The sequence below is a fragment of the Carcharhinus amblyrhynchos genome, chromosome 6 (genome assembly GCF_965287045.1).
Source record: "Carcharhinus amblyrhynchos chromosome 6, sCarAmb.v2.hapA, whole genome shotgun sequence".
Taxonomy (NCBI): Eukaryota; Metazoa; Chordata; class Chondrichthyes; order Carcharhiniformes; family Carcharhinidae; genus Carcharhinus; species Carcharhinus amblyrhynchos.
In genome coordinates this window covers 45,314,195-45,330,057 of record NC_137329.1, presented here as the reverse complement: position 1 = coordinate 45,330,057, position 15,863 = coordinate 45,314,195, and the positions used below count along the sequence as shown (strand labels likewise).

Here is a 15,863-nt window from a genome sequence, read left to right as displayed (position 1 = left end):
TTGTATGGGCAAATTTGTAACAGAGAAGTGATTGCAATTTCAGGGAAAGCTACTAGCTGTAACCTAGAGGAAGGAATCTATCCTGCTGAATCACGATCCTCAGGAAGTGTCAGCAGCCTCTTAGTGTGATAGAAGCATAGTGGAGCCTGGACTGGAGTTAACACAAGTATAGCCAAGAATTGAGAGGCTAAATGTGAAGGCCCCGAAACCAGGTATGGGAATTGGCAATCCCTGATCAACTCATGTCCAATGACTGACTGGCAGTAAGTACCTCAGTTACTGAACGGATGCTGACTTCCAGTGGGGTAGACTGCATATGGAGGACAATCTCGAGCAGACCTGGGTTCAGAAAACCCAGATGTGGACTGAGGGTCTCAGCATTGATAATAGCTGCCTGGTGAGAGGTGACAGCAAGGGACTGAGAGACAGGATGCAGACTGTTGTAGCACGCTGTAACAGACTGCAAGCTCCTTTGCACACTGCAACCCACTGCAGTCTGAACTTCCATTACAACTCTCACACTTTTGGTGGAAACAGTTATGCTGCACTGGAAGTTGAGACATTGGTCATTGGATATTGCTTCATGGTTGGGTCCACAAGTACATTGATACAATTGGTTACCACTTTCTGGACAAAATGGGCTCCAGGTTCAATATAAAGCCCTGTATTAAGGAGAGGTGACTTAATAGAGGCATATAAGATGATCAAAGGATCAGATAGGTGGACAGTGAGAGCCTTTTTCCTCGAATGGAGATGGCTAGCACAAGGGTACATAGCTTTAAATTGAGGGGTGATAGATATAGGACAGATGTCAGAGGGAGGCTCTTTATTCAGAGAGTGGTAAGGGCGTGGAATGCCCTGCCTGCAACAGTAGTGGATTTGCCAACATTAAGGGCATTTAAATGGTCATTGGATAACATATGGATGATATTGGAATAGTGTAGGTTAGATGGGCTTTAGATTGGTTTCACAGGTTGGTGTAACATTGAGGGCCTAAGGGCCTGTACTGTGCTGTAATGTTCTATGTTCTGTGTTCTAAGTCGATGCTGGATTCCTCCACAACACGTACATTAACTACAGACTTCCTGGCAGGCCTGTCAATGCACCAAGTGTTTCATTGCATATACACAACAGCTGCCTCTTGGACATTACTCCTCTCAGTCCTCTGTAGCAGAACTTGTGTGCAACTGCCCCCTCCAGTTAGCTAGCACCTGTGTTATCCTTGTCCCATGCCCTGGCAACAGGTTACTCATTCCTTGAGTCTTATTAGCAGATGACTAGAATTGCAGAAGTGCTGCTCTCAGGCAGTGGCTGGAGCATGTACTTGCTGTCCCATTTCAGGATGACAGCATTCAGCACTGCCACCCCTCCAGTGCCCTTGCTGTCACCTGTCAGTCAGGCAGCCCACATAGCTGCTATCAATGCTGAGATCCTCAGTCCATGTCTGGGTTTTCTGGACCAAAGTTGTCCTCCAAGTATTCTACCCCACCGAAAGTCAGCATCCTATCACCAGCCATTCATCAATTTTGGATAGCACCGCATAGTTGCACAAAGGTGCGGAAGGCATATGGAAGACAGGCACAAAGGGAATGCACAAGGGTAATTAGTTAATTTTTTATGCAATATAGCATGATATCACTTAGAAATTTGGTTTGGAATGATTCTTTTGTGTTGGCTTTTTTGCATTGTGGCTAAGTGTAATGCATTGAGGACATTGTTATGGTTGGTAACAGAGGGAAGGGGAGATGTGGTACTGAAAGAAAATGGGAATTTGAAGTTCTGCTTACTCAGAATCACACTCAGAAGTGATTTTCATGGACAGCAAGGCCAGAAAGGGGTTGTTTAGGTTTCGTGCTTGCTCCTCTTCCTCACACTCCTACTCCTAAGCTGCTACTGTCAGATGGCAAAAGCTGTCCCCTCATGATGGTGAAGTGCAGCAACCAATCTTAAAATCGCTCAGCCAAGTATTACAGGATTATTGCAGAATACTCCAGGCAGTGAAACATTATATCAGTATACCCATACCTGTTGTATATAATTTCCAATGCCAGCATAAAGTCTTTCACTGCCCGCATGCTATACATGTACTATGTGGGCTGCACATTGGCATCATTAGCTGTGTGATCAGTAAATGGTCCTTGTTGCCTAGTTTTGGTTTGCTATGGTGGCTCTAATCCAGTTGGCGCAGAGGACCACCACAGAATGAAGATGTTGTGACTACTACTGTCTGGGTCCCTGGCATTGACCTGCATGATATACTGCGTATAGTCTCACACTGGCTGGATGTTGATTAGAATGCATTTCAGTTGTGGCACATTTCAGAACTAACATGCAGTGCCCACAAGGCCACATGTGTACTTGTCAATGATATCCTGCAGCAAGGGGCAGCCTGCTTATTCATCTGATTTCCTCTTGGAGAGAAGAAAGTGTATTAGCTTTAATGACTAAAGAGTGTCTGTGATTTCTCTCACACAACGGTGCAAATACAAACTGCAAATATTGTAAATATCTCTAGCTCTGGTCTGAAAGGAGCCTGATGCACAAGAGTTCATCCCAGGATTATCTTCACAGCCAATGGCAATGCAGTCCTCACCCTGCTTTAAGATTGCAGATGGCAGGTTTTAGTGAGGACACCTTACTGAAGCTCAAATGTCTCACACACTTGGCAGGGTTTTCCTGCCCCAATACCAGCAAGCATCGTCACGGGCATGACAGAAACATTTTGAGAGCCGTTAAAAGTCAACCACTCTCTGAGGCAAGATGGTGGTGTAGAGGTAATGTCAGTGGATTAATAATCAGAGACTCAAGCTGATGCTCTGTGGATGTGAGTTCAAATCCCACCATGGAAGCTGGTAGAATTTAAGTTCAGTGAATAAATCTGGAATATAAAGCTAGTCTCAGTAACGGTGACCATGAAACTATCATTGATTGTCATAAAAACTCATCTGGTTCACCATCCTTACCTGGTCTGACCTACATGTGACTCCAGATCCATAGCAATGTGGTTGACTTTTAACTGCCCTCTGTGACATCCCATGAAAGAATAAAAATTAAAAGGCTACCCATTGCCAGCAACAGGGTAAATCTAGGATGTGGGCATAATGAGTGGCCTGGCAGCAGAGGCCAGAATTTGACTCCTCACTCCTTGAGGAGCATATCTGCTCTCCCTGATCCCACCAAAGAAATGTTTTTGAACTTTCCTCACAAAGCCTGACAGGTATCTGAGAACTCTCCTTTACTCAGGAGCTGATCAGAATAACATCATGAACCTTGATTTGCTTGTATGTATCTAGTTATTGATTGAGATTTCGCCGAGTTTGGCAGGTACCTTACCTGCCACTAAAACCAGAGCCCTTAAACCAGGAAATCATGAGCATTCAGCCCTTTATTTTATCTGCTCTCCCATGGGTCAAGAAGAGTGTAAATTCCGAGAGACTAAAAGATGGAAATGGAAAACTATCCTACTTCACCCTATAATGTTACCTCTGTATCAGCTTCTCCTGGTGTATATGGGACAGGGTGGAGAGTTAGTAAATACTGGACTCATCAAATGAGAGCTATCGATGTAGAGAAATGTTCCCAAATTTTGCTTTCAATAGTAAGATTATATACCCTGACATCCATTTCTGCAGGTGCTTAGACACACAAGGAAGCTCTTACTACATCGTCGATCAACTGTTCCCAGGTCAGGGTCAGGTAAAGCTTTGTCTGTAATGTCCCAATATCATGTCTTTATTTCAATGCGCCAGAGTGTTTAATTCACAGCCAAAAGTAATGTCCACCTAATGTCAATTTGTGCTGAGGTTTAGTTCAGCTTTGAGCTCTCTAAGAACTAGATTAAGGCTATCTCAAACAGATTTCCCAATGTATTACAGGTAGCTTGGTAGAGGAAACTTTAATTCCATCAGTGTGGATTAGATTTGAACCCAGCTTCTCATCATGAAGGGCTAGTGTTTGACTGCTGCAGCACCCAGTCCAACATATTGAAGGCTGACCAAGGGAAGGATGGTAGCCATGGAATTTGCCACAGTCTCTATAATGAAATCCAAGGACACTTTGCATGTGCAGATACCAACTCTATGTTTGCCTCCAAGATGCCTGTAACTGAGCTGGTGGTACCAAGAGTTTGATCAAGCGACAGGCCTCTTTATCAGCACTGTGCTGATGCTCCCTGTCTTCCTCCTTGGGCTCCTGTGGCTGGATAGGCAACACTGCTAGATTGCCTGAGAGTAGGAAGGTTGGTGTGAGGCAGTGGGTGATGTGGGAAGCACCAAACTCTGGGCTGGTATCAGGATGAGGATGAGCTGGGAGTTGAGAAGGAGCATAAGGCAGTAACTAATCATCCTTCTCGATGGTCCCAAAGACATTGGATGCCATGCATCTGGTGCATCCGAGCCCATGATGCTGGCAGCCATCTCCTCCATAGGGCTCAGAACATGGAGAATCCCCGTCTCTCATTTTACCTGCTTCCTTCTAACATACACCTTCAGGAGAGAGGGCAGGATTGTATAGTGCTGTGTGTGGGTGCCTACCATAGTTGAAAATATATGGAGGTAGTAAAAAGTGGGTGTGAGGCGAGAAGCATTGGACGATGTTGGAGGATGAGATGGGACATCTGAATGTTCAGCAGTAGTCTTGAGTGCCAGGGAGGGCTGAGTGATAGGGTATGTTGTGCATTGAGAGACTAGAGAGGTAATGATTAGGAGACACTGTTGCCAGACCCTCAGATCCATGTACCAGAGATTGGCAACCTTTTCTCACTCTCTTCTAATGGTGACCCTTGAGGTCCTGATGCCTGCAACCCCCATGCACTGAGTTCACAGCATTTTAAGAGGGGAAGTCAGCATGCCCACTGCGACTCTCACCCATTTTTATAGATGCACCAGAGAAAGCATCTTTTCTGGATGTATCACAGCTTAGTATGGCTCCTACTCTGAACAACACCATAAGATACAACAAAAGGTTGTGAACGTAGCACAGTCCATTATGCAAAGCAGCCTCCCATCCTTAATTCTGTCTACACTTGCCACTGCCTTGAAAAAGCAGTCAGCATAATCAAGGACCTCATGCATCCCATTCGTACTCGCTTCCACCTTCTTCCATCGGGAAAAAGATACTGAAATCTGAGGACACGTACCAACCGACTCAAGAACAGCTTCTTCCCTGCTGCCATCAGACTCTTGAATGGACTTACCTCGTATTAAATTGACCTTTACATTACATTCTGCACCCTCTCCTTTCCTTCTCTATGTACAGTATGCTTTATCTATATTACACACAAGAAACAATACCTTTCACCAATACATTTTATCAACACGTGACAAAAATAAATCAAATAAATCAAAATCAAATCAATTCCAACCCCAGCACCCAAGAGTCAGGGCAGCCACATTTTCTAGTCCTTTGTTCCCATGGGTTTGGGAAGTCTCAAAGTCGTTGCCTCTGCCAGAAAGAAGAGAGATTGTCACCAAATTAAAGATCATGTCTTAAAGGACTATAGCAAAGGTAGAAAAGATAAAAATGTCACTCTGCTCCATTAGGGATATTGAGAAAGATAGAAGGACTTTATTCCACTTATAAATAGCAATGTTCCTCAGTGGTGGATAATCTTTTGTCTTCATGAGTCCCAAAGGTGTGTAACATGAAGCCACAACAGGGTGGAGAGGGAGGCAGAGGAACTTGGATCCAGGTTCTCAGTAACCCAACTAAATTATAAGTTGCAGATACTAACAAACCTTGGTCTGCTTTAGCATTTAACTACTGAGGCAATCGCACTTCACAAAAATTCCTTTCTGAACTTTGGGTTTCACAAAATACAAACCCATGAATAAAGTGGAGATACAAACAAGGTAAATTGCCTGAGGTTTTTGAGCTTTCCAGACTCTGGCCCTATCTTGGGGCAACACAGTGGTTAGCACTGCTGCCTCATAGCACCCGGGACCTGCGTTCAATTCAAGTTGGGTCACTGTCTGGCAGGGTCTGCACGTTCCCCCTGTGTCTGTTTTCCTCCCACAATCTGAAAGTTGTCCTGGTTAGGTGCATTGGCCATGCTAAACTTTCCATCAGTCTACCTGAACAGGCATCGGAGTGCTATGACTGGTTTTTCACAGTAACTTAATTGCAGTGTTAATATAAGCCTACCTGTGAGACTAATAAATACACTTTAGACTTAAACTTATCCATGCCAACAGTTGCTAACATTTGCTGTATGTGACCTAGGAGTGCTGGCCATCCAATTCTGTTCCACAATACAAATGTCACTGCATGGAATTCACTAAGGTAAAGAATAAAAAAATCAGATAAATGTTGCGAATCAGAACTGATTCCCTCTTTTTTTTTGCAAGAATATTTTTTAAAAGGGTTATCCAGATTAGAGAGGCAATTTATAACAACTGTTTGTTTAAGAAACTGTTTTTAAAAGTGAGAGAGTTATTCAGAATGATAAGAAACAGTACACTTTGTAATGTACTAATGTCAAGGAAAAACTCCCTGCGTTAGATTGGCAGAAAGCCAGAACAAACATAATGAAATCTGGGATACTGTAAACTTCATGGCAATCTCGACACAAGGTGCTTCGACTTTCGGACGCTGCTTACATTCCTCCTCCCCATTTGGATGAAATAAGGAAAGATGTTTTAATTTATTGTTATGGTCATTCAAGATTTTTAAAAAACATAATTTTCTCTTCTGAATGAACAAATTCTTTAGGATCTCATCCCCAGGTACCTCACCTGCAGAGTCACTTTTCAATAGAGGATATTGGTATTTGAATGCCAGGGTCATCACAGGAAAGTTTACTCATGTCCAACAACATCCAGAGTTCCACTGAGGTCAGTTGATAGCCACCTTGTGGGAACAGATCAATTAAAGGGAGCTTTCCTCTCCCTCATATCTGTTCCGCACCTGAGCTGGGAGCTTCTCTCAGTGGTTGTTTTGCTTCTCATCTTTTCCAGGGTGAATTAAATCAAGCAACACTGAGCTCAGAACTTGGATTAGACCCGAGACCTTCTCGCTTGCATAAAGAGAGAGAGAGAGACTTGCATTTCATGTTGCACTTTTCATGACGACTGGACATCCCAAAACACTTTACAGCCAACTGAATCAGTTTTGAAGAGTCATCGCTGTTGTAATATGGGAAATGTGAAAGCCAGTATGCGCACAACAAACTCCCATAAACAGCAATGTGATAATCCCCTTTTGTGATGTTGATCTGAGGGATAAATGTTGGCCAACACTGGGCAATGGCTCCCTTGCTGCTTTTGCAATATTAACATGGGATCATTGCAGGGATTTTCACAGTAGCTTCATTGCAGTGTTAATGTAAGCCTATTTGTGAAACTAATAAATAAACTTAAAACTTGACATCCACCCAGCAGGCAGATAGGGCCTTGGTCTAACATCTCATTGAAAAGACAACTGAATGACTGGAGCTCCTTTTATTAAGATCATAGTCATTATTCAAAGGAAAGTTTCCAACAAAATTTTATTTTGAAAAGCAAATTTAAAATCTGTGCGCCATTTTTCTTTGGTAGGTGCCACATGAAAAATACATGGGTAAGAAAATTTTCCCCATCAGATGAAATATCCCATTTTTCCATTGCTGTAATGTCTAAATATTTACATAGGGCACACACTTCTAATTGAGAGTCCATTATTTTTTATAGTTACGATTTTTGATCCATGTCTGGAAACATTTGCTATTCTAAATCACAATGCCAGCATTTTCTGTTTGATTTTACTTTTCCAATTGTCACACTGGCAGTTACATAGAATTCCGACAGTGTAGATGGAGGCTGTTTGGCCCATTGAGCCTGCAGCGACAACAATCCCACCCAGGCCCTATGCCTGTAACCCCACACATTCACCTGACTAATGGGCAATTTATCAAGGCCGATCAACCTAACCCACACATCTTTGGAGTGTGGGGGGAGGCCGGAGCACCTGGAGGAAACCGGTGAAGACATGGCAGGGGGACCGTGCAAACTTCACACAGGGAGGGAGAATATGTGTTACATCTCTAGTCACCCGTTGGAGCAAGTGTCTCTCCCAACGACATCAGGAGGTAGTATATAAAAAAACCCACAACGTGCAAATTACTAACACTAACAATATATTAAAAGCCTTGTTTAGATGCACCTATCCTGTCACATTTCACTTAACTTTTTTCTATCATCCAACTCCTGCAACAACAATATCCATTGATATAAATGCAAGTCTGTCCCTTTTTCTGTCTGTCAGTCCAGCTTCTCTATTACATTTTGGGTCATAATCAAGGTTATTTATTTGTTTCACTTAACCTTGGATTCAGATTCCCAAGGTCATTCATGCTGTTGTTAACATTGCTTGGGGATCTCACAACCGCACCTTACAATAGGTAGCGTTCCCATACTGTTCTCTGGAACACCTCCCACCTCAAAGATTCTAAAATTAGGCATGTGGCTGAATGTTCCTGCCTCAGTCCATATTGTGGCTCAAGGCATGAGGTTAGTTATGATGGGGAAGAGTTTGTCAAAGTGGGATGTGGTAGAAACTTGTTAAGAATATTTCCCTGGCAGAGACACAGTGAACCTATGTATTTGAAGGGAAAACAACCTTCAAAATTCCATCCTCCTCTCCTTCCATCCCAGGGCTTTGCTGTGACTGCACATTCCTCTACCAACTGCCTAATTTTTCTCTACTTGCTTCTCCACTCCAGTTTTCTGTGCCTTTCTGCCCATTACCAATCTGCCTGTTCCTGCCTGAGCTTTTGTTAGTGGCAATTCCCACACACCAAAATCCACTTTCATTCCCCTTACTTGTGGTCTTTGTTGGATGACTCCCTCACTGCTGCTTCTGGAGCTTTATTCATAGTCTAGTTGAGTGTGGAATAATACTAGAATATTTACCTCCTCCTTGTCTTGTTTAGTCAGAAGAAACAAGGGATGGGGCTATCTCACCATTACCTCAGATATATAAAAGGAGCACTTGACAATTGCCTTTGATGGCATGATTAGGAATAGGAACCGCCCATGTCAGTGATATCAGATGCAGACCCAAGTTCCCATCAGTCTATTGCACTGTACACTGCAGAGTAACCCTTATGCACGAGTAACAATAATGTTTCATGGCATGGAAAGACAATGGAAAGATTGATGAAGAATCATGGAAGCCCTGTAGTGTAAAGGAGGCCATTCAGTTCATCAAGTCTGCACTGACCACAATGCCACCCTGGTCCTTTACCCTTAACCCCACTTGTTTGCCCTAGTAATTCCCCTGACACCACAGTCAATTTAGCATAGCCAATCAACCTAACCACACATCTTTGGATGGTGGGAGGAAACTTGAGCACCCGGAGGAAACCCACGCAGACTCCACACTGACAGTGACCTGAGGCTGGAATTGAACCCAGGTCCCTGATGCTGTGAGGCAGCAGTGCTAACCACTGAGCCACCGATTAAAGATTAAACAATTTTTGATTTGCTTTCTTGCAATTGAAAGGTTTTATTACAACATCTCAGGAATGTTCAATACAAGTTTAAGCATAACTGGACAGTGGACTTTAATTGATCTCAGGTAGAACTGCTCTTGGAGCTTCTCTGCTTAAGCCACACAAAAATGTGAGCTATTTGAGAATGATCCATCAATGACTGAATGAATAAGTATTCTACACATAGACCTGGGTCTCAGATTTGATTGCCATTGAGTTGAATTCAAGAAATCCGCCTTCTGTCATGACAGCCATTATGGTTTTAGAGTTGGCCTCAGCATCCATGAGTTAGAGAGAAAACAATCAGTTGGTGTTCTCACTCATGACCATTTAAAGTGATGCCAAGTAGTAAGTTCATAAGTCCATCAGATATAGGAGCAGAATTAGGCCTTTTGGCCCATCGAGTCCACTCTGCCATTCAATCATGGCTGATATGCCTCTCATCCTCATTTTCCTGTCTTCTCCCCATAACCCTTCAACCCATTACCAATTAAAAATCTGTCTAACTCCTCCTTAAATTTACTCACTGTCCCAACATCCACCACACTTTGGGGTAGCGAATTACACAGATTCACACCCTTTGCGATAAGTAGTTTCTCCTCAACTCTGTTTTAAATTTGCTATCCCTCATCCTAGAATGTCCCACAAAAAGAAGCATCCACTCCACATCTACTTTATCCAATACTTTTTATCATCTTACCTCAGTTTGTTTAAGTGTATCTGTGTCAGCTTCACCTGTTTCAAGGACAAGGTTCATCTATGACAACCTTTATGATTGAATAGCTGCTACCGATAATCTATCAACTCCCTCATGTAAAGATATAAAGAAAGCCATGTGTGTGAAGTGTCTTTTCCTAATATGTGTCCGCATCTTCAGGAGAAATAGTGGGTGATAAAACTAAAATACAAATCCAGTTTGCTCCTGCAGTTTGCACTGACAAATCTGAGTCAGGGTTGTTGGTGGAATACTATAATTGGTGCCAAAGCCCCAGCTGGAAAGTATGCATTATCAGATGAAGTTTGGTTTGGGGACCTAGACTCACACCTAAGGATTGGAGGATCTTAGCTCCCACGAATCCAAGGAATGAGCACTTTCCAGTCAGTGGGGGGAGGAACATTGAAAAGACAATTAAAACTTAAAGAGAAACTTAATGCACTTTACAAAATAAAGTTTGGATATGATTGGAATTGATCAACAGAGAAGAGGGTTGTATTATATGAGCTGTTCAAGAGTTGGGCCTGAACTTTCATTGGGATGGAGAAGGTCACCAGTTTCACCAAAATGACACCGGAGCCATTCTGGAGTTGTGCCCTTGAACTAGGCACTCCGTATTTTCAGCAGGGAGGGGAACAGGGGCAGATTGTAGTTTGCACATTTATGATTCATGGGGATAGCTGCACATGTAAAAGCACAACTACCTTCAAACACATCCAATTTCCATCAGTTGAATGTCCAAAATATGATCTGTGGGCCTTACACTTTTGAGAAGAAGGTCTAAATTTACCAGAGTTCTATGCAAAAGTAGGGTATGCTTTTGAAGAGGTAGGGACTGTTTGGACAGGTTCATCTTTGGGAGAAGTATGGTGTCCTTTGGGAGAGGTGGTGTGCCCTTTGGGAGGAGTCAAGTGCTCATCAGTTAAAAGTATACGTGAATATGTGTAAGAAGTGTATAAACTCATTGGAACTATCAAACTGTCAATGCATTTAAATTTTCTGCCCCTTGTTATTGCAGAAGGTCAGGGGACATGGAGTTGGGGGTAGGGTGTTAGCATGGATAGAGGGTTGGTTGTCAAATAGGAGGCAGAGAGTGGGGGTCAATGGGTGCTATTCGGATTGGCAGTTGGTGGCTTAGTGGAGTGCCCCAGGGGTTGGTGCTGGGGCCTCAGCTATTTAGCATTTATATAGATGATCTGGAGGAGGGAACCGAGTGTATGGTGTCGAAATTTGCTGATGACACCAAGATTGGTGGAACGGCAAATTGTGCGGAGGGTGGGGAGAGTCTACAGAAGGATCTAGATAGGTTGGGCGAATGGGCCAGGAACTGGCAAATGGAATTTAATGTTGGCAAGTGCGAGGTGGTCCACTTTGGTAGGAATAATGGTAGGAAGGATTATTACTTGCGTGGCGAAAAAATGCAGCAGGCGACGGTGCAGAGGGACCTCGGGGTCCTTGTGCATGAGTCGCAAAAACCCAGTTTGCAGGTGCAGCAGGTGGTCAGGAAGGCGAATGGGATGCTGGCCTTCATCGCGAGGGGGATTGAATATAAAAGTAGGGAGGTCTTGCTGCGGCTGTATAGGGCATTGGTGAGACCGCAGCTGGAGTACTGTGTGCAGCTTTGGGCGCCGTACTTACGCAAGGATATTTTGGCCTTGGAGGGAGTGCAGAGGAGGTTTACTAGGCTGATGCCGGAGTTGAGGGGGTTGAGCTATGAGGAGAGGCTGAATAGACTAGGCTTGTACTCGTTAGAGTTTAGAAGAATGAGGGGAGATCTCATTGAGACGTATAAGATGATGAATGGGATGGATAGGATAGAGGTGGAGAGACTCTTCCCGCTCAGAAAGGACAGTAGGACTAGGGGGCACAGCCTCAAGATAAAGGGGGATGCGGTTTAGAACAGAGTTGAGGAAGAATTTCTTCACTCAAAGGGTGGTGAATCTCTGGAATTCTCTGCCCGTTGAAGTGGTGGAGGCTACCTCGCTAAATATTTTTAAGAAGCGGGTTGATGGGTTTTTGATAAGAGAGGGGATTAAGGGTTATGGGGAGAGGGCGGGAATGTGGAACTGAGCCACGACAGATCAGCCATGATCTTATTGAATGGTGGGGCAGGCTCGAAGGGCTAGTTGGCCTACTCCTGCTCCTATATCTTATGTTCTTATGTTGAATTAAAAAGGGAACAGTCTGCAGTTTAGAAATATCAATGCTTGCTGTTTCATTATGTTGATGTCAGCCTGAGGGTTATTATTATAAGATTTGTGCTGCATGACTAATTTCACAACCTACCATTATCACAGTGGTGTGCCTGTGGCTGCCTCTGCACTATTTCCAGGTGAGACGGGTCCAACTCTCACCTTCCTCCTTAGACACATGACCCCTTCTCCCTGGAAAGAAAATTTTAATATCCAGGGCATGTCCCCCACCCGTTAAGTTCGGATTGCAGAGTCAGGGAATTTTCCCAACTCTGACTCGGGGTGAAAATCCAGGCTCAGTTAATTTGCCCTAATGTTCATAAGTTTGTTACTCAGAGTCACCCAGAGTAACAGCAAAGGTGGATGTTGCCAATTATTTGCAAGTCCAACCTGTTACAAACAAATCCACAATAAAATGACATGTTTCATGAAGGGAAGTTACCCAAGTACACCAACTTGGAAAGCATTAAAACCTATTTATGTCTTTCAGCAGAGTCTCATCTTCTTCGCACTATGACCCCTGAGCATTTATGTCACATGACCCCTCCTTCTCGCATGGAACATCCGGCACAAGCGCATCTCCAACCGCCGCACCCTCACCAGCCGCCCAGCACCCACTATCCTAATGTGCCACGGGAGATGTACATGAAGCCTGAGCCAATGATGCCCCAGTATCCAGTATCAGGAATATCTCCAAATGAGCTCCATCAGGCCCAGCAGTCCCAGATGCTCCACCAGCTTCTGCAACATCATGGATCAGAGTAAGATGCAAGAGGCTTTAGCCTCAGAGAGAGTATGCCTGTGAATGTGTGTGCGTGCACATGTGTTGTACCTTAATACATGACGTAGTCTGATTTTATGTGTATATTCTGAGTACTGCTGAGACTGATCACTCTAACACAAAAAGTACCTTTTTGCCTCAACCACTCGATGTATGGTCTTCTTTCCAATCATCAAACTTCAGGTATTTATTACTCTTGATTGCATTTCATAGAATCCCTACAGTGCAGAAAGAGGCCATTCAGCCCATTGAGCCTGCACCAACAACAATCCCACCCTGTCCACGTATTTACCCTGCAAATCCCCCGACACTAAGGGGCAATTTAGCATGGCCAATCAACCTAACCTACACATCTTTGGAGTGTGGGAGGAAACAGGAGGAAACCTGCGCAGACATAGGGAGAATGTGCAAATTCCACAGAGATAATCATCCGAGGCTGGAATCGAACCTGGATTCCTAACTCTGTGAGGCAGCAGTGCTAACTACTGTGTCACATGCTGCTCTTGTTTCCGGCGAATGCAAAAAAGGAACTCAACGGTTAAGTAACAGATTAATATGCTATTAGCATTTTTATTGCTGCTAATTTGGCAGCTTTTCTGTAAACTCATCCCATTTGTGATGGACTTTATAGTGAAAGTTATGAAGTATATGAGATGCTAATAATCACAGTTTTCGGATAAGAAAGCATGAATAAAGTTTGCCTTTAGATTTCTCTTTAGATTTATCGCTCACTCTCCTAGCCACACCCTTCTGACCTTAATGATACCTCGTCTCTCCAGTGGTATTCCTGTGCATCCAGCCAAAAAGCGGAAACATTCAGACTCACCTCCAAATACTTTAAACACCCAGATACTGAATGGAATGATAAAACAAGAGCCAGGTAAGAGCCTCATCTTTTTGTTTCTATTCCATCTGGCAACTATTTCAGCTCGGGTTTAGAATAATAATTACCTGACATTTTAACTTTTCAGTTGCGGGAAGATGACATGTCAATGCTGATATAGAGCTTCTTGAGTGATCCAATGTAAATGCATTGGTCAGTCTGGAGCCACAGTCTAAGCAGTCTCAGCTTCAATCAGTGCTGCCTTAGCTCATTTCAGCTAAGGTTGCAGTTGGTTCTAACAATTAGAATGTAAGTGCCCAGGAGTTAGGAAGGGAGCTAGTCAGCCAGGATTCTTCCTGTTAATCCTATTCAGTGAACTTCTGCAGAAAAGGCATGTGCAAATGGATTTTGGATGAGGCGAGGCATTGGCCTCGAGATATTACCACTAGACTATTAATCAGAAGCTCAGCTAATGTTCTGGGGACCTGGGTGTGAATGCCGCCACAGCAGATGGTGAAATTTGAATCCAATAAAAAAAACTCTGGAAAGAAGAATTTACTGATGACCACGAAACCATTGTTGATTGTTGTAATCACCTATCTGGTTCGCTAATGTCCTTTAGGGAAGGAAATCTGCCACTCCAGAGTCACAGCAATGTGGTTGACTCTCAACTGCCCTCGGACATCTAGGGATGGGCAATAAATGCTGGCATGCCAGCGATGCCCGTGTCCCATGAATGAATAAGAAAAGGAGATAGAAACACATTTGTTTGTGTTGGCCCTACTGACTCTCAGGCCAGGATTCTCCTCTGGGCTATTCCCCATATGGAGGTGGATTTGAGCTGATGAATGGAGGAAAATGCATTTGTAAAGTATATCATCTCCAAAAAGCAAGCTCCCTTTAAGACCCACTACTAGCCTATTCCTCTGCATTAAAATAGGAACTTAAGAAATAGGAACAGGAACTTTGAATAATTCAAAGGTGAATAAATAAATAAAGGTGAATAAATAGGGTGATGCGGTGGCGCGGGCTTGTTGGGCCGAAGGGCCTGTTTCCCGTGCTGGGTTGTTCTTTGTTATTTGTAATAAAATCCTTTCATAGCTACCTGTTTTGTTCCCACACACTTGCAAAAAGGCTCTCACTCTCACTTCTGCCAAGTCCTTCATGAAATAGAAGTTTACATTTCCTTGGTGTTTTCCAATTGCTAAAAGCTGGACACAGAAATGAACTTACATTTCTATGTTGATCAAGTTCTGTTTACTTTAAACAATACCATTCACCAGAACATATCAGATAATCCATTCTCCCTATTTGCAAATGAATAATATTGTAGCTACCCTTTGTGCTAGCTATCTTACTTACTCAAGTTCCTAATCTACCAGTCATATGAAGTGCTCCTTGAGCTACCTGAGGAAAAGAAGCAGATGGCTGGGAGGATTACCTTTGAGACCAGAGATAACTCATTTCAGGGTAGCTGTTATCCCAGGAAGACTAACTTCGATCAACCTGGCAGTTGCAGTAATAAGAAAGCCTTCAGGAAGTGGGCCCACTACAATGACGTTTGCAGCTGTTCTTTGAAGGCAACTGTTCTAGACACAGGTACAGAGAAGTTTCTGAATGGCATTGTCCCGGATAGAATAGTCCCAGATAAACCCTGTCAAACTGTCCTGCTCAAAGTATGTATTGAAGCACGAGTCATTGGCATTTCAGAAGTTTTTCCTGGCATCTTCACTTGGACTGCCACAGATTGTAAGGTACCCTACAGATGGTAAGAAATGTTTGTATAGTGTGACAGATATACGCAGTGGATTCTTCGTTGTCCCAACTAAATACTTGCAAACCACCTCCATGACTTGCGTATGAGGTTGATGTTCCCACGCGGTGGC

The 15,863-nt window shown here is 43.5% G+C and overlaps 1 protein-coding gene across 5 annotated transcripts in view; it reads left to right on the top strand.

Moving 5' to 3' along the window:
* myrf (myelin regulatory factor) overlaps positions 1-15,863 on the top strand; it is a 236,360-nt gene that overhangs the window by 140,505 nt on the left and 79,992 nt on the right. For 4 of the 5 annotated variants that reach the window (XM_080191600.1, XM_080191602.1, XM_080191598.1 and 1 more), the window contains 2 exons: positions 12,864-13,134; positions 13,934-14,034. In XM_080191600.1, the coding sequence (XP_080047726.1) occupies positions 12,864-13,134; positions 13,934-14,034 (372 nt within the window). The remainder of the gene's footprint in view (positions 1-12,863; positions 13,135-13,933; positions 14,035-15,863) is intronic. The other variant, XM_080191599.1, reaches the window with a different exon arrangement.